At 62.1% G+C, this 18,741-nt stretch overlaps 1 protein-coding gene across 1 annotated transcript; it reads right to left on the bottom strand.

Annotated features, from left to right (window-relative positions):
- Window positions 1–13,262: 13,262 nt before the first annotated feature.
- On the bottom strand, window positions 13,263–18,735 carry LSM7 (LSM7 homolog, U6 small nuclear RNA and mRNA degradation associated). The gene is made up of 4 exons (XM_086699598.1): window positions 18,662–18,735; window positions 18,488–18,578; window positions 14,775–14,846; window positions 13,263–13,541 (listed from the first exon to the last, which is right to left on the bottom strand). Exons 1-4 carry the CDS (start codon window positions 18,665–18,667, stop codon window positions 13,399–13,401), a joined length of 312 nt encoding a protein of 103 aa, XP_086555724.1. The 5' UTR covers window positions 18,668–18,735; the 3' UTR covers window positions 13,263–13,398.
- Between the last annotated feature and the right edge of the window lie 6 nt (window positions 18,736–18,741).

Genomic DNA, 18,741 nt, shown 5'->3' with positions numbered 1-18,741 from the left:
CGCCGCCGCCGCCGCCGCCTCCCGGGCCGCCGTGCGCGCCCCCGCCGCGCGCGCCCGCCGCTCTCCCCGGCTGGCGGGGCGGGGGCGCGCGGGGCTGCGCCGGGCCGTGCGCGCCGCCCGCTCGCGGGGTGCACGGCGCCGGGGCCGCAGGTGTGCGGGGTGCGCGGGGCCACGTGCGCGCAGGTGCCAGGACGCACGCCGGGGCGCGGGGCGGGGACGCGAGCAGGCCTCGGGGCGCGTGCGGTCAGTGCGCGCGCTGCCCGCGTTGGCGCCAGTCCGAGGACCCCTGGAGCCGTGGCCTCGGTGGGCCTGCTGAGGCGGTGGCGCAGGAAACGCAGGGGCGCCCCGGCTGGGCCGCTCGGGGACCTGCCCCCTCCTCGAGGCCTCCTCCTCCGTCCGGGCCTGGCACATGTACACCTGCCCCAGCCTCTTCCGCTCAAGCCGGCTCCCCACATGGGCCCCAGAGGCAACCGAACCACTGTGCTCCAGAACCGACCGTGGCTCCTTATTGCCCTCAGGATCGTGTCTAAACTGAGGGTGTGTTTCTGGATCCGCGGCACCCCCTTTCTTCCCACCCTCCCCTTCCTGCTCTTCGTCAAGCACCCGAGCTGCTGCCAGCCTCAGGGCCTCTGCATTTGCTGTTCCCTCTGCCTGCAGTGCCATTCCCTTCCTCCTTCCTTTGGCTAGTCTGCAGTCACCTGTGTGTGTTTGAGTACCAGGGCTCTCCCACCGACACCCTCGGCCTGGCGGAGGCAGCGTGCTCAGAGCCTTTCCCTGTCACTACCGCGGACAGTTTGGGGACCAGTGGGTGCCCCTGGGCTTGGGAGCCTCAGGGTAGGAGGGGGGCCTCCCTGTCTGATGAGAGGGGTCTTTTCAGAACACACTCCGGAACCAGGGAGCGTCAGGGTGAAAACTCCCAGGCTGGGGTCCCGTGGCTCCCCCTTGCAAGCGGGACAGGGCGGAAGTAGGGGAAGGAGTGGGTCCCGTCCTCCGGGACCGGCCTGCCCCATTCGGAGGGCTCGCTCACTGGGAGGTGGACATCTCTGCAGATCGGGGGCCCCGGGGGCAGAGGACGGGGTTGGGGGCGCCCTCTTCCCCATCTGGCTAATAACGCCAGTGCCCAGCTCATTTCAGTCGTAGGCCCTTTGCTATTGCTGTGCTCGCTGTCCCAAGGTGGACCCTTCTGCCATCCCCATTTCCCAGAGGAGCAAAGTGAGGCTCAGAGACGGCACCCCCAGCCCTCCCTGCCCTCTGCATCCACCCAGCTGCTTCGATGGCAGCTTGGTGTCAGCTCAGCCACCTGTGACTCAAGCAGGCTCCGTTCCCAGACTGTCGCGTTGGCTGGAGGCCCAGAAACCGCATCTCAGGAGGCTGCAGGCCAGGCCCCCCCCCCCCCCCCCCCGCCACAGGACGGGGGATGGGGGATGGCTCCCTTCCTGGCCACAGAGAGGTCCGGAAGGGGGATGTGGGCGGCCGTCCCTCATGGTTCCCCACCCCCACGACCAGCCTAGAACACCGCACAGAGGAGTCATCACCGCGTATGTGCTGTGTGACCTCGGGGAGGTCACTTCCCTTCTCTGAGCTTCTGTGTCTCCCTTTGATGCCTGCTTCTCCTGATACCTGCTTCTCAGTGCTCTTGGTGGAATGCATTACTGAGCGCCTATTGTGTACCAGGCAAAGTGCTGGAGGGAGGAGACACTCAGAGAAACGAGGGGGCTCACCAAGGCTGGCGGGGGAAGCGGAGTCACGGAATAGTCATGAAGCGGGGTGGAAATATCAGCAGAGACACCCAGTGCCCAACCCGGGCGGGGGACAGGGACGCTTCCCCGAGGAAGGGCACTGGATATGAGTCCAGGAGCCTGAGAGGTGACCTGGAGTGGGGGCCAGGCTTCCAGTCTAGATCCTGCCGCCACTGCCTGGCGATGGGGCTGTGGGAGACGCCCCTCCAGCCTCAGTTTCCACACCTGTAACGCGGGACTCAGAACAGTCCCCATCTTCTAGACCCGCACAGACGCCACTCCCAATGACAGAGGGCACACCAGGGTGCTGGCTGCTTTGCCCGGTGTGTGGGCACTGCTCCCAAGCCTGGCTGAAGGGCAGGGGCAGGCCTCGCCCACACGCAGCTCAGGACCTTTGCACGGCTGCTCCTCTGCCTGCACCGCCCTTCCCCTGACTTCCCCTCCTGCTTCCCTGCCCCTGACTCAGGGCTCCACCGGTTCCCTCCTCCTCGGCGCTCTCCCCAGCTAAGATTCTCTGCAATTTCCCGATTTAATCCTGTTTCCCTGTGCCCTTCCTTCTCTCTTGCTGTGGCTCCAGTGTGCGCACGGCAGGCATCCAGTCGATCCTGGTTGAATGACTGAGTGACCCAGTGATGTTGAGGGAACCCCAGAGGTGGGGATTCTGAGCAGGGAAGCGTGGCACCCTGGTTTTCCTCTAAGTACCGCTCCCCAAAGCCGCTGCCTGTCTTCCCCTTTCTGTCCTTGGCCAGCATCTCCCCACTTCCTGTCCCAAGGGAGTGCCTGCCGAGGGCAGGGACCACGCCTGTCTCGCAGGCTGCCATGTCCCAGAGGACGTAGTAGGTGCTCAGCAAACAGCTAGAACGTGCACGTTGGAGTGCGCTGCTCTGATGCGTCCAGCAGTATGACGGAGGGGGGGTTCAGCCACCCTGGTGGCCTCTCTGGGCCCAGCATCCCCAGCAAGATGCCACCATAGGGGTGTGGGGACTGTGGAAAGGGGGTGAAGCGTCCAAGGTGGCGGGGGGTGGAAGTACCTGGTTGCCAAGGTTACGACCACTTTTGTGTGTGTGTGTGTGTGTGTGTGTGTGTGTGTGTGTGCTGGGGATGTTGCCATGGTGATAGACCACCCGGGAGGAGAGCACAGCTCCAGATGGGGAAGCCATGAGAGGGGCTGGGGGGCAGGGAGGTGGCCGCCTGCCCGGGTGGTGTGCCCCTCTGGGTGGGGGTGTGCCTGGGCCACGGGCTTTTCTCCTCTTGTGCCCTCACGCCTGGAAAAGCCAGCAGGAGCCCTTAGGCGTCAGTAATTATTTCTAAAATCAGAAGCCCTCCTCCTCTTGCCCTCTCTCTCCAGTGCAAAGTGCAGGGTTGGCAGTCACGGCCAGTGGACGGAGGCTGTGGGGACAGGTGGCCTGGGAGCCGCAGGTGTGGCCCCAGACAAGTGGCTTCCTCTCTGTAACTGGGAGTGGAATCATCAAACGTGCAGTGATCGAAGCCTTGGGCTCCGGTTCCAGATCCCTGGGGTCTTGCTGGGTCCCTGCCGCGCGACCTTGAGCTAACCTCTCTGGGCCCCCGTAGCCTCATCTGCAACAATGGGGATAATAGCAGCGGATCCTGGGGGCTGAGCATCCGGCTCTCGGTTTCGGCTCAGGTCATGATCTCGTGCGCAGTTTGTGGGTTCGAGCCCCTCATCGGGCTCTGCGCGGGCGGTGCGGAGCCTGCTTGGGATTCTCTCGCTCTCTCCCCCTCTCTCTGTCCACTCCCTCTCTCAAAATAAGTGAATACACTTAAAGAAAAAAAAAAGTAGTAACAGCAAATCCCTCTCGACTGTCAGAGGTTGTTGGTTATTATTTTCGGAGTCAACACTTCCTCGCACTGTGCGTGGTGCCCTTGGGATACGGGGTCCCCAAACACAGGTTCCGCCATCGGGCTGGGGAGACCAGGGGGGCCCCAAATCCAGGCTACCAGGCAAATGTTATGGGAGGGCTGGGCCCCAAAGGACAAGTTCCGTGGGCCCAAGGGCGGCAGAGGCCAGTGGGGAGTCCAGAGTCTAGCCCTGCTGCTCTGTGGCCTTCATGCCTCGGCATCCATTTTGTTCGGCCAAGTGGCCTGCGGGGGGGCCTAGGACTGGTCCCTCAGGCGGGCATGCACCCTGGAGAGCAGCATCTGGGACACAAGGAAGTACGAGCCCCCCCCCCCCGGCCCCCACAACTGCCCTGGGACATGCCCCCCCCCGGCCCCCACAACTGCCCTGGGACATGCCCCCCCCGCCCCGGGCCTCCCTGTGGGGGCCCCTTAGATAAGCCCCCCCCACGGAGCTTGCCAAACCCCTGCTTTTTCTTGGTTGAAGTGACCAAATCAGCTTTAGTGCAGGGACCCCAAAACACTCCACCCACGGACCCTAGTAAAGTCTCGTGTGGGTCCTGCTCCCGGCCAGGCTCTCCCAGGCCCCGTACCGCCCACGGGTCCTGTGAGGAATAAACGTCTCTGTTTCAATTCCTTGGTGGTCTTTTGTGGAACCAGGCTCGCCATCCAGAACCCTGGGGCTCTCCTTGACGCTGTTTTAACAGAGTCACAATAAGGGACAGTGAGCCGGAAACCCAGGAGCAGTGGGGCAACAAAAGGGGGATGTGGAGGGGCACTCGGGGGTGCCCGGAAGAGTGGGAGACTCTTGATCTCGGGGCTGTGAGTTCGAGCCCCATGTTGGGTGTGGAGATTACTTAAATACATAAAATCTTAAAAAAAACCAGAGCCAGGGGCACCTGGGGGGCTCAGTCGGTTAAGCATCTGACTTCAGCTCGGGTGACGATCTCGCGGTTCGTGGGTTCGAGCCCCGCGTCGGGCTCTGTGCTGACGGCTCAGAGCCTGGAGCCTGTTTCCGATTCTGTGTCTCCCTCTCTCTCTGCCCCTCCCCCGTTCATGCTCTGTCTCTCTCTGTCCCAAAAATAAATAAAAAACGTTGAAAAAAAAAATTTAAAAATAAATACATTAAAAAAAAAATTTTTTTTTTTAAACAACTTTAGAAAAAAAAAAAAAGGAAAATGCTTCTCCGCGTTTGTGACGCGGCTTGGCCCCAACATAAGCCGGAGGGCGGGAAGTCTGGCGGGAAGATGGGTCTTAGCCACACCACAGGTTCGCCTCTTCCGTAAGAGACCAGAAATGGACGGAGACCCCCTACGCCCCGGCCTTCACGGCCCTCTGGAGCCATCTGACAAGTGCAAGGCGCACGTGGCCGGATGGGGTCCTCTGGCTCGTGGCTCCAGGGAGGGATTTCTGTCTGTAGCGCCCCTCCGGGAACGACCCAGGAGCCACCGAGATGCCCCCTCGCCTCGGGCCCGGCGCCTGCCAACCCGTCCGTCCTCCGTCACCACAGCCAAGTCAGAAGGAGCTTCCCTGCCCGCTACGATGCCCTGGGCGCTGGGTCGTCTGTCTGATGACCCTGATGGATTTACGGGGGGATCTGTGAGCTGACTCAGACGGGTGACCTCAGCTGGGAGGACCGCGTGGTCCTCCTCAGTTTCTGCTGTAACACCGAGCAAACCCCCGGCGACCGGGACTGGCCCTCAGGGACCACATGGCACTGTGGTGTCACCAAGCCAGCGAACTGTGACAGGAGCAGCGACATTCTGCCCTCTTCCGATCGCGCAGGAGGGCTGTGGGAATCCACAATGTGGACCCAGACACTGGGCAGGGCAGTCAGTCCTGGGGTCCGGTTCGTAGGCCAGTCAGCCCCAGAAACCGTAGAAAGCTCCAACACGTGGCTGTGGGGCCCAGACAGCAGCTAATCACCATGGGGTGCGGCCTTCTCGGTCTTCAGCAGGCCGGCCAGGCTTCGACTGCCGCCCTCACAGCTGGCGACCCACCTCGGGGCCACCCGAACCCACCCCAAATAAGACCACAAGGCGAGGGAGCCCATTTCTCCCGTGGTGGTCTGGGCCACGGGGGCCACGAGTGCCCCCGGCACCCACCTCCTCCAGCGCCGTGTCCCCTGCGTAAACAGGGAGGACACTGGAAGAGGGAGCCCGTGGGTCCAAAGGGAGCCGGGGTCCCACCTCTTACCAGTCACGGCCGTGGCTGATTGACCGGCCCCGAGCTCCCTGGAGGCCCCCCAGGAGGCCGTCACCATCCTGGGGGAGGAACCACAGGTGGCCCCAGAAGTGGCAGGTAAGCCTATTCGGTTTCCTGTCCACGCGAGAGCCACTTCTCCCCTGATTCCCACTGGGGGCCCCTAGCTTCTGAAGCTGCCCCGTTGTCGGGGTGGAGGGAGGGCCCAAATCAAAGTATTTACTCAGCCCCCATCTCGTTTGCGGGGAAGTCACCCCGCGGCTCGCAGACGGCGGGTCCTGCCGGAACGTCCACGCCCGCTCTTGGGAGGAGGCTTTCCGTCTACCCTGGGCGCTACTCTTGGCCTCTTCCTGGCTCGGGAGGTCCCATCTTGCGCTATTTCCCGCAGGCATGGGATCGGGTTAATCCCCACGTGTGGGACAAGGGGACCCCAGGAGGAGCTATGTTTGTAAATCCGATAGAAAGTGCTTTAAAGGACAAGAGTAATGACCCCTGCAGGTGCCAGCACCCCACTAAACCTGAAGCGGGTGAGGCCTCCAGCCCTCAACAGACACCATCTTAAATCACGGCCTCCTGGTGCTGTGCTCCCTTTGGGCCCCCTGCCCCGTGTCAACCCCATTGTGCGTCATCCCTGCACTGTTTTCTGTTTTCATGTCGATTTATTTATTTTTGAGACAGAGAGAGACAGAGCATGAACAGGGGAGGGTCACCGAGAGGGAGACACAGAATCTGAAACAGGCTCCAGGCTCCGAGCTGTCAGCACAGAGCCCGACGCGGGGCTCGAACTCACGGACCGTGAGATCATGAGCTGAGCCGAAGTCGGACGCCCAACCGACTGAGCCCCCCAGGCGCCTCATCCCTGACCCCGGAAGGCACCGCCTGGCTCACGGTCCCACGTCTCCAAGCCGCTTTCTTCTGCGCGCTTACGTCTGGAATCTCAGAACGCTTGCCTTTGAAGGGAGCGACATCCACCCACCAGTGTGACTCAGCATTACGCCCGCAGTCCTGCCCTGGGCTTCAGGGACAGTCCCCACCTGTCTGGCGACGCTCCTGCCAGACGGCTCAGGAAGCTTGCTTGCGATGTGTGGGTGACGCGCTCCCCTGTAGCCCCTTCCAGGAAGGACCGGCGCCCTGTCGCCGCAAGGGTGTGGAGTGGCCCCAACAGAGGCCCACGCGAGGACACTCGGGACACGTCCGAACCCCGGGAAGGCGGGCCCTTTCCGTAAGCACAAGGAAGCCATACCGTGCAGAGGCGAGACGTTTCTAGGATGGTGCGTTTTGCGGAATCCGGATTCCGGAGTTCGGGCTCACAGCCAAACCCCTGCCCCAGGTTTTAAAAGGCCCGGACGCCGACCCGCTTGCACGGAAGGGAGAGCAACAGCTCAGAGCCTGCTCGCAACAGCCCCCACGCTGGGGACGCCCAACCTTGAAAAGTGCTTCACCTTACTTGTGGCCGAAAGGCAAGGGGTGACTCTGGGGGCACCTACTCAAGCCCGGGGGCCGCCCCGCGTCCCACAGCCTTTCTTTCGAAACACTCGGACACCCAAGGGCGGTGGCCGCCGCTGTGCTCTCCGAGGGAGAAGCCATCAAGGCGGCGTCGGGTCACATCCTTGGGGCTCAGACCCCAGCAGATACAGGGAGTCCCGGAGACCACGGGACAGCGACGGCAGCAGAGGATACTCCCCTGAAGGTCAGGCCCCAGGGCTGGACTCTCGGGAAGTAAGTCAAAGTGTGCTAGATCCTTGAGCCCCCCCCCGCTGCCCTCCTGCCGCGGGGGGTGACAGGCGCCCGGCCCTGTCACAGCAGGCCAGGCCTGAGAGGCCAACTCTAGGCGACCAGGACGGCAGCTGGCTCACCGCTGGCGGCAGTTCCGTGTAAGAGGCCCCCCTCTGCCAGGTTCTGGAGGCGGGGGCCCTACGCCCAGCACCACAGCGCAGGCTTACTCCCCGGAGCAGAGCCCCGAGAGTAGGGGGGCCCAAAAGTTAACAGGTGCCGGACTGTCAGCAGACCCTCCTTGTCCACGCGCCCACGCGGCCAGCTGCAAGGAGGGGGCCTCTCAACTGCCAAGGACGCCCCCCACACCACCCCCCAGAGGCCCACATCTCCCGCAAGTGGCCCATGCGTCCGGGCCGCGGATAAGGTCCGAGGAAGGACCCCAGGTCCTAGACCCCCACCTGCCTCCGCCTCCTCCCGGGGGGCTCCTTGGACTCTTCATGGTCCATTCTTCATGGGGTCCATCACACCCCATTCTGATGTCGGACCCCGGGGCCTCAAGTTACTAACAGACTTATTTCCTCTCGCCTCAGCCAGGTAAATCCGCAGCAACCCCGAAGGAAACCCCGAAACAGAGTGAGCCCCCCCTTGTCCTGCTCCCCGCTGTCCCTCCGGGCCTCCTAAAACCTGGAGAGAGGGGACCTCCGGGGCCTTCAGGCAGGTCAGCGTCCCAACCCCGCACGCGGTCGTGAGGGAAGACGGGCCATCACCCATTCTTTTAAAAGATTTTAGGGGCTCCTGGGTGGCTCAGTCGGTTAAGCGTCCGACTTCAGCTCAGGGCATGATCTCACAGTCCATGAGTTCGAGCCCCACATTGGGCTCTGTGCTGACAGCTCGGAGCCGGGAGCTGCTTCGGATTCTGTGTCTTCCTCTCTCTCTGCCCCTCCCCTGCTCATGTTCTGTCTCTCTCTGTCTCAAAAATAAATAAAAAAATAAAATAAAATAAAAGATTTTAAGGTTTCCTTGGCGGGCAGCGTTAAAATAGGCAGCTAGTCGGGTTGTGAGAGGATGCGTGCAGGCCAGCAGAGGGGGGTTGGGGCCCACTCTCGGGAGGTCGGAGGCCGGTCCCCGCAGCACCCGGAAAATGAGAGCCACAGGCAGCGGGATCAAACCCCCGCCCACGACAAAGAAGGCGGGAGACCCTGACCGAGGAAGGCAGAAGAGGCGCAACCCCCCCTCCCCAAATTCCCTCCCCCCAGTAATAACATTCCGCGTCCTTGTTAACAACCGTGGGTGACAGACAGACCCTCACACGGCGTGGGGGGTAGCATGCTCGCTCTAATGCACTCCCACGGGCTTGGCTCAAACACGGTGTGCCCGTCCGTCCTTGAATGCTTCTTGTGAGGAGACCGAGAGCCTCCAGCGACACCTTTTGGTCAGGTTGGGTTGAGGCCTCGAGCCCCGGGGTCTCCCCCGTCTCCCTGGCAACAGCAGGGAGGCGGTGGGTGGCGGTGGGGGGACCTGTTCCTGCGGAGGGAGGGAGGGAGGGACGTGGGGGCAGCAGGAGGCGGGGAGGGGGGCGGACCCGGGGGGCTGTCCTCGCTCACACCCTGAGCTCAAGCCAGCAGCCCCTGGATGCAGGAACCGGCCCCCTGGACCTGCAGACTTGCCTGACAAAAGCCTCTTACCTCCGCGTCCTCCACTGGGCCCTCCCCCGTTTCCCTGGCCAGGAGGCCTGTGGTGACAGTCTGGGCGCCCTGGGGGCTCTGGGATCCGCAACAGAGGGTCCCGAGCTGCTCGGCAGCATCGGGTCCTTTTGTCGGTGCTCGGAGGCCGCAGTGAGGTCTTCCGCTGGTTGCTGGCGGCAGGAACAGGCCTGCAGCGTAGGAACGAGGACTGGCTCCCTCCCGGCCCCTGGCCAGGGGGTGGGGCAGGTGGTGATTCCCTTTCTCTGTGCCCACCCCACGTATGTCACCCATCTAGCTTTGGGCCTCAGGGACGGGCAGCGGGCCTCAGTGGCTTTAGAGCACAGGAAGGGTAGGGGAGAGGGTGAGGGGGGCAGCCTGCCATCCGAGCTGGCATCCCTGCCGTCTGGGCCTCAGTTTCCTCGTCTGTAAGCGGGGTGATGAAAGGGCTTAGGGGGGGTGGGGGGCGCTAAGTGGACCAGAAGGTGTAACCTGTCACCAGAGCTACCCGGGGGACAAAGGCAGCTGGGGTGGGGAGGGGCGGGGCTGACCGTGGGCAACATGAAGATCCGGTCCACCTTCGGGAGGCTCCAGAATCTGCCGTGGGGGGGTGTCCGGGGGCTCTGTGGCCGGTCTGGGCTCAAGCCGGGGTCTGCCCCTCTCTCCCTGTCTGCTGGGGCCGCTGGCACCGTCTCCCAGAACGGGTCCTCAGCAGACAACACCCGAGGCCTCTCAGCCAGCACCCGGAAGCCGTGGGCCGCGGTGACCGTGTGCACGTGGAGCAGGGCTAGCTCCTGGTCTGGCGGCCGCAGCCCGCGCCCCGTGTGCCGAGGCCGGTGTTGGCCTGGGAGCTCAAAGGGTGGGATCCGGGCAGGGGTGAGCGGGAAGCCTCTGGAAGGCATGGTCGCCGGCCGGTGGGGCGGCGGACCGGGGATTTATACCGCGGCCAGGGGAGCGGGAGGATGGGATCCGGTGTCACCCGCTAGGCCGCTGTGCCCTCATTTCGTCGCCCTCCCTGCTCTGCCTCCCCGTCTCCCTGCCTCTCTCTGCATCTCCCCGTTTCTGGCCTCCTTCTCTGGCTCTTCCTAGAATATTACAGTTTCAACAGACCGTTAAATATTAAATCTCTCCTCGTGAAATATTAAAATGTTAAGCAGTGGCTAACGCCGCCCTCCGGGCACCCTCTTCAATTCCACATCTTCCTTCCAGATCTTTCCCTATACATTTGAAAGCAGAGAAACAAGGTCTTTTTAACCATCATTATCTGTCGCGAATGGGACCAGACCACCCGTATCTGTGCGCCCAACTTTGTCTCGCTGTGTCAAGTGTCTGGGCCTGTCACTGCGTAATGAACACGCCCAGGCTCAGTGGCACGAAACTACTCTTCCTCATCCTTCAGTGGGTCGGCCGTGAAATGCGTCCACAGCTGTCACTGGGCTGGCTCAGGGGGGCCGCCTGGGCCAGGAGTTCTGAGACCGTCACAAGTCCGAGGGCCCTGGTGCCTGCCGGCTGTTGTTGGCTGGGAGGCCTCAGGGCTCCCACGAGGGCTTCTCAGCCTTCGGTCAGTGGCCCAGCTTTCTTAGGTCCTCACGGCGGTGGCCTCGCTCCAGTGGGAGGAAGGTGGAAGCTGCAAGGCCCCTCGGCGAAGGAGACTCTGAATTCCCACCTCGTTCCCACCACATCCTTATCACCAAAGCTAGGCCCCGGGTTTGGAGGGGTGGACAAAAAGACGCCCCCTCTCGCGGGGAGAGCTGCAGAGCGTTTGTGGCTGCATTTCGCCTACCCCCCTCCCCACCCCACCCCCCCCCCCCCCGCCCCATGCAGAGAGCTACCTCTTTGCAAAAAGTTGCTTTACAGTTGGTCGGAAGAACCGGAGTTTAATTTTTGATTTTTTCAACGCTTATTATTTTTGACAGAGAGAGAGAGAGAGAGAGAGAGCGAGCAGGGGAGGGGCAGAGAGGGAGACACAGAATCTGGAGCAGGCTCCAGGCTCCGAGCTGTCGGCACAGAGCCCGATGCGAGGTTTGAACCCATGAACTGTGAGGTCGTGATCTCATGATTGTGCTTAACCCACTGAGGGGCCCCAGGAACCTGAGTTTATAATGCAGATCCCCCGGTGATGGGAAGCTAGGTTATTTCCAGTCTTTTACAAAGGGGGTCAAACGGACTCTCGAGGGCAGATATGGTTAAATGGAACACACCCACTTCATCCCCCTTTCTGGGGAGCTCTGCCTGAGCCCCCAGGGTTGACGTCTCCCTCTTTGGGGGGTCCCAGGGCATTCTGTTCTCATCTTCAGACTTGAATGGAAAGCTGTCGCTCTTAACCAACCCCCCCATACAGCGGTGGCCCGGTGCCTGGCCACAGAGTCGATATACCTGGCCTGTTTTTGAACTTAATAGAGAAGGAAGGGGGCCTAGGAGAGGTTGGGACACTTACTCTAAGTCACACAGCAAGTTGCAGGAGATTTGAGCTCTGGATTTGTGGCTGCAGAGGGCAGCTTTTGCCCTCACCAGCTTGCTGAGGGGGAGGGGAGGGCAGGCAGAGGCCTGGAGCACAGGGGTGTGTGATGGTGGGGTGGGGGTGGGGGGACCAGGGCCAAGCTTTAGTTGGTCTGCGGGAGAAGCTAGGGGCTGGGAAGCCAGGCATCTCTGTCTTGGTCCCCTGGCTGCCCCTGGGGCTTTAATGAGGTCTAACTGGCCTCTAAGACCTCGTTGCACCCCGTCCCTGCCCTACCTCATGGCCAAGGGCTCTGGACTCAGTGGTGACCCCGAGGTCTCGGTCTCAGGCTGTGCCTTGGCCTCAGACTGGGTGGCCTAGGTGCGCGAAAGAGCAGACGTTCCAGGGCCTGGGGTCTCGGTCCCTCTATCCTGTGGCCTCTCTGACCGTGTGTGGGCCTCCTACTGTCAAATGGGCACCGGGGCGTCGCTCCCCAGCAGCGAGGCCTGGTGGCCCGGATGCCGGCACGTGGGGTGTGCCGATTCTAGGTCACAGCCTTCCCTGGGGGATGCCGCCCGCAGCTAACCCAGCGTCCCCCCCCCCCCCCCCCCCCCCAAAGCCCAGCTGCTGAGGATTTGGCTCCGGGATGAGGCCTCTGATAAGGCAGCTGGTGGAGGCAGGGCCGGGTCAGGCGGCAGTGGAAGCGGGCAGGAGGGATGAGGACACTGCACAGGGTTGGCCAGGTGGCTGATAACTAATCCCCAGTGGCGAACACAGAGCCCAGATCCCCTCGATAAGCCGGAAGCCAGCTGGTTTCGGTTTCTTTGGTGGCAGTGCCGGCCAGGTAGCCCGTGCGCCCGTCCGGCCCCGTCCGGAGCCCCGGTCCCGTCTGCCGCCAGCATCCTGCACGGGCCCTGCTGGTAGTGAGGGGGTCGCGGGTCCATAGTTCCTACTCCCAACCCCTCTCCCCCTCCCCCCTCGGCCCCCCTGGTGACAAGTCAGGGAGGAAGCCTGTTCCCAGCAGGGACCATCCTGTGGGGGCAGGGTCCTAAGTACTAGGGAGTTTAGAAAACAAGGATCAGAGAAGACGTCCCACTTTCTGAGGAGGGGACATGGTGGGGGGGGGGGAAACTCCCGAGGACGATTTGGAGCCAGCCGGCAAGGGTGGGGTTCCGGAAGGGCCCACGGTGTGCTTTAGGGCCCGGCCAAGACGACGTGGCTGCTTTGTTCTTGAGCAGCCGTGGCTGTCGGCAGCAGTGTGGCCAGCATGGCCCAGAAGGCCCTGGTTTTCGGGGACCACGCTGGCTGGCACGAGGCGGCACTGGAGCGACACAGCAGAGGCAGGGACGGGCCGCCGGGGCCTTCCCGCTGAGGTGTGTGCCCGTCCACCCTCCTAGGACCACAGGCGGGCCTGGGGGCGCTGCACCTGCTATAGAGCTGCGGGGGGCTCCTGCCTCCCACGTCCCTGTCCCTCGGCTTGCACAGCGTGTGCCCGGTCCTCTCTGAACCCGCCAGTGCCAGCACGACCGAGGTCAGCGCCTGACAACCCGGGGGGCCGAACTGAATCCCCGGGAGCTGGTTTGGCCAGAAAGCCAAGGCTAGAAGCAAGATGCTGGGGCTCCCGGACACTTGAGGTTTGCAATTTTATTAAGAAAACAAAAACAAAACCTATACAAGAAGGAAACCCCATTCCTGGGGTGGCGCGTGATGCAGGAGGGGCAGCTCCGAGTCCTCGGGAGGCTGTGTCCCGGGCCCTCCGAGCCCGCTAGGCGTCCTGCTGCTGGATGAAGGGGTTGGGGATGGCCTCCATGCCGTCCTGCGGGCAGATGAGCACCACAGACGTGCCTCTGCACACCACCAGGCCCAGCTGCCGGGTGTCCTCTGTGAGCTTGTACTGGTCGTCGGGGTCTGCAGAGCAAGAAGGAGGGCGGGGGTGAGGCGGCCCGGAGGCGGCATCCCGGCCCGATGGGAAGGCCGCATGCCAGGTGGAGGGGGTGGGGGTGGCGGCTCTGAGGACCCAAATCCAAGGGAAGCTGGTGGCCTGGGTGCAGGCCAGGTGCCTCACCCTCACTCCTCAAGCCCAGACACACAGCCCTTGCGCCTGGGTGAACCACGGACCACGAGGGCCAGGAAGAGGTCTGGCAACAGTGTCTGCACCTGCCCTCCTCCTACAATGACAACACAGCCTGGGGGACGCTGGCTCACGAAGCTCATTGGGGGCCCTGGCATCTGAGTCAGCAGAGGTCCAGGGACTGCGCCGCGATGAGCAGCTGGAATAAAAATCGGTCTGGGACTCCTGGCTCCTGCAAAATCTCGGAAGCCGCGTGGGGGCACCGTCCGCCCCATGTCAGCGGGCAGTTAACGGTGGGGTCAGAGGGACCCCGTGGAATAGACAGCAAGCGAACCTTTACTGCTTTCGCACAATGTCAGGGGAGGGCCCAGTGGCCCAGTGTATCAGAGACCAGGGGGTAACCACTGTTCTGGGGCTGAGACAAGAGGGCACGGACTCCTGCCACGGGTGAGTCCGGCCCCGCGAGGAGCAGGCTCCGTGTGGAATAACAGCGTGCAGCCGGGTGCCTGGCCTGCTTCCGAGTGCAGGGTTTTCCCAGTGGACCCATGCGGTGGGGCTGTCCTTTCACAAAGGAAGAAAATCATCCTGCCTCCGGGATTCCAGCTTGGGCGGACCCGGCAGGAGGACAGAAAACGAGGGCAAAGCGACAGGCCTGGTGGCGGCCATTCTGCCGAGACCAAGCTTCCACACAAAGGCCCCGTGGCGTCCCTGCTAATTTTTCACCAGGGTAACAGCGACAGTGCCCGGGGGGCAGGACCCTGCCTCCCTCCTAGGTCTGGGTATCCCCTTAAAGTTTCAGGCAGGCTGAGCTGGAGAACTAGCCAGCCGATGGGCAGGTGCTGGCCTGATGGAGGGTTGGGGACCTTGGCGACAGGGACCGGGGCAGGGAATCAGGGGAACAGGACCCCCTGTTAGCAGCAGAGAGTCCACCTGAGGACACAGGAGACGGGGGAGACCGGCTACCTGGTTCACAAGGACCGTGTCCTTCATTCAGGGGCAGGTTGGTGGGTTTGGAGCAGTGAAAAATTCAGGCCTGGCGAGGAGCTTCCGAGGCCCGTGGCTGTGCTCACCTCTCATGTATTCGACGGTACCATCAAGTACGAGATTGAGGAGTGGGTCGAACCCTTTCAGGATGCCGCTGGCTTGTAGGAATCACCGAGAAGAGAAACGGAAAAGCGTAAAACAAACAGTCGTTCCAGGGACAGGGGCACACGGCGCCTGGGAGGCAGTACACGGAGATGGGGGCTCACCCCCCCAGGAAGGGGCTGATGTGGGAGCGGCCTCTCCGGGGCGGGAGGGATCAGGGACCAAGGGGAAAGTGAGGGGTTTCCAGAAGGGGAGCAGTGAGGATGACTCTCACCCCCCCCCAGCGTGGTTGGCAAATGTCTTCAGCAAAGGGCCAGCCGGCGCACATCTGCACATCTCAACCAAGCGGGCTACGTGGTCCCCGTGGCAACGACTCCACTCCGCCCTCCTGGGGCGAGAGCAGCCAGACCACAAGCAGACGTTCAGGTGTGGCTGGGCCACAGCGAAACCTCACTTACAACCCAGAAATGTGAATTTCAGGTAATTCACGAGCCATACAAAAGCAAGCAACGGCGAGCCTCGGATAGAGTAGGACTCTCCAGCCACAGGAAGGAGCTGTATGATGTGCCCCGAAAGCCCCCTGCCCCTCCTGCCTCACCCCTCCCATTTTCAGGCCTCCCTGTCCCAGGCACGGCTGGCAGAAGCACGTGTCCCCCCGCGTCACTGCAGCACGCAGCTGTAGCGTCCACACAGAGAACGGGCTTGGGCACGACCAGCAGCCAGCCCCATGTGGCACAGGGCGGGGGTCTGCAAACTGCGGCCCGCGGACCAAATCCAGCCTGCTGCGTTTCGCGCGGACCTTCGCTGGCACCCAGCCACATTCGCTTGGCCACGTACTGTCTATGGCTGCTTTCACGCTGCAGAATTGTGACCGGGGTCCTCTGGCTCGCAAAGCTTAAAGTACTTCCTCTCTGGCCTTTTACGGAAAATATCTGCCAGCCTCAGACTTCCTGGGCTTGAGCCCCTGACTCTGTGCTTCCTCTCTCCCTGCCTGTCCCTGCCCTGCAAAACACATTATGGGGATCTGCCCGATGGGGTCGCGAACAGCACGGATGGCAATAACATACGGGCATGTGGCACGGAGCCCGGAGCAGGGGACCGGCAGCCGTGGGTCTACCCTCCTTCATGCGGCGCGAGCGGGGTTCTAAAACGGAGCTAATATCCCCTCCCTGGTGACCACTGTGGGCAGCCCCTCCCCTCAAGTGTGTGTGGCGGGGTGCTGTGAGTGCCGGTGGGGTGCCTACTCCTAATGCGATTAGGTTATTTTGACGATAAGGAAGCAGGATTCTGTAGATTGACGAGAGTCCCCAAGTCGGCGGACCTCTGGTTCATCTAAAGAGACATGACACTGGGTTGGCCTGACCTGACTGGATGAGCTGCGAAGGAAACAGGAATTTTCTGCAAGAAAAAAACTGGAAGCATGGGAGAGCTTTCCCTGCTGGCCTGGAAGGAGCAAACTGCCCCGCTGTGGACAGAGTCCTGGGGCAACGGCTGGCGGGCAGCCTCGGGGAGCCAAGTGTCCTGGACACCCGCAGCAGAACACGGGGACTCCAGTCCTGCAGCCGTGAGGAACTGAGTTCTACCAGCAACCAGGCTTGGAGGAAGGCCCTGGGCCTGAGGTAAGAGGCTCTAAGCCCCGCCTTGACCGCAGCCTGTGAGAGACCTTGGGCCCAGGGCACCCAGACTCCGGACGCACACCACGAGGTGATAAATTCGTGTTGCCCAAGCTGCTGAACTGGTGGCCGTTGGCTATGGAGGGCGGAAAACCAGGACAGACACCCCAAAAAACAAGAGCTGCATCTCGTTCGTAAGTCCGAGAGCCAGCATGGTGTGGACGGGGCGGACGTCTATTCGGGTTCAAATTCTCTCTGCTGTCGGCTACGCACACTTGCATGCGCTGTGTTTTATTATTTTTTAATTTTTTTTTTTTTTTACATTTATTTATTTTTGAGACAGGGAGAGTCAGCATGAACGGGGGAGGGTCAGAGAGAGCGGGAGACACAGAATCTGAAATAGGCTCCAGGCTCCGGGCTCTCAGCACAGAGCCTGACGCGGGGCTCGAACTCACGGACTGCGAGATCACGACCTGAACCGAAGTCGGCCGCTTAACCGACTGAGCCACCCAGGCGCCCCTTCACGCGCTGTGTTTTAACCCTGCTGACGCCACCTGATCATCCGTGGGAAGGGATCTGGCTCGCTGTCTCATGAGATAAACTGAAGACCAAAGAGGCAGCTGAGTGAATGAAACGTTGGTTCAAGTGCTCACTGGTGTCAGGAACGATGCAAAGCACCCCTGTGACCCTTTGCTCCTTCCCCGCTGCCGCCCGCCGAGGAGGTGGAGAAACAGCTTTGTGTGACAAGTGAAGAAGCCGGGGCTTGGAGCCACGCCGTCTGGCTCTAGAACCCAGAGGCTAGGCCGGGCAGCCACCATACCTAGGCCACACTACCTACGCGCACGAGCGACACTGGGCCTCGCTCCTGCCCTCTCCGTACTAGGTTCCAGGGGGAAGATGCAGAGGTCATCAGCGTGTTCACATGCATAAAGCCGGGGGCTGTGACAGGTGATACCAGGAGCTCACACTCAAGGGGCATGACCTGGGGAGGAGACTCAGGGAAGGCTTCCCGGAGCAAGAACCTTGAGCTGAGAGCAGGAAAAGGACTCTGAGGTTAACCTGGAGTTAAACAGACCGAAAACGGAGTCACCTGTGCCAAGTGGACACCACCACACGGAGACACTTTCGGCTCTCCCAGGAACATAACTCCAACCAGTCAGTCTGGAATTTCCCGGCCAGCACCAAGTGAGACCATCTTCCCGGTGGACCCCCAGCCATCCCCCAAAGGAAGGTGACCTCCCCTGAAACAATCCACTCTGTCTGTTCCTGCACCCTCCCGCCTACAAAAAAACCTTCTGTTTGGTACAGCCTCTCCGCTCCCTTCCATCTGCTAGATGGGTCGCTGCCTGACTCACGGATTGTTGAAGAAAGCCAACAGATCGTTAAAACTCCCTCAGTTGAGGTCTGTGCTTTAACACGGGTAACAAGCTAGCCTGGTAGGAGCACTCCAGGCAAAGGAAGCGTACACCTCACGTCCCTGTGGTAGTTGAGGGCTCCACGTGCCACTGAGAGGTACAAAAGGCTGTCCTTTACCCTAAGCCGGCGCGGAGCCTGGAAGAACTGAGCAGCAAACACGGAGATTCAACCTGTTTCTAACGGGTCTCCGTGGCCCATTCTTAGAGATCGACTGTAGGGGCAGTGGTCTCCACCGGGGAGGTGTCTGGCTTGCTTGTCAAAACGAAGGGATGCTCCCGGCACCTGGTGGCATCTAGGGGTGCTGCTCAACACCCCAGGGTGCCCAGGGCAGCCCTCACAACCGAAAACCATGTGGCCCCAATGTCACCGGTGCGGCGCCTGAGGAACCTGGTGCAGGGGGATCGGCGAGGGGCTGCGACCGCTGCCCGGGACGAGCTCGGAGGGAGAGCACCGCACAGGAGGCAAGCCGGGAATCCCAGTCCCGGCTGCAACTCTGTGCCTCTAGGTGGTTGGGACCCGCTCCCGTGCCTCAATTTCCCCACGTTAGAAGGCTGGTTCGAGTTATCCGAGCAAAGTGCTCAAAGCGGTGCCCAGGCATCAGCCACCATTCTCGCCTCGGCCATCACTCACCCTAAACCGTTTAGGGCGTGGGGGCGGCGGGCTCTCACCTTCGCGGCCTCCCTGAAACTTCACCCGGATCGTCTTGTCGATGTACTTAGATAAGTCCAAGATGCTCTCTTTTTTCTTCTTCTCTTTGTCCTGCAGGGGAAGCAGAGCGCGTGAGGCGCAGAGCGCCGACGGGTCCCACGCCGCCCGCCCAGCCGGCCCTGCCGCGCGCTCACCGCCATCTTGCCGCACCGCGCCGCTCGGCGCAGGCGCTGCCGCCGCGCCCTTTGACCCTGCCCTCGCGCGCAGGCGCGGA

This window comes from Puma concolor, chromosome A2 (genome assembly GCF_028749965.1).
Source record: "Puma concolor isolate L17-30 chromosome A2, mPumCon1.1.hap2, whole genome shotgun sequence".
Taxonomy (NCBI): domain Eukaryota; kingdom Metazoa; phylum Chordata; class Mammalia; order Carnivora; family Felidae; genus Puma; species Puma concolor.
Note: the sequence above shows the minus strand (reverse complement) of the source record. Positions and strands in the feature narration are given on the sequence as shown.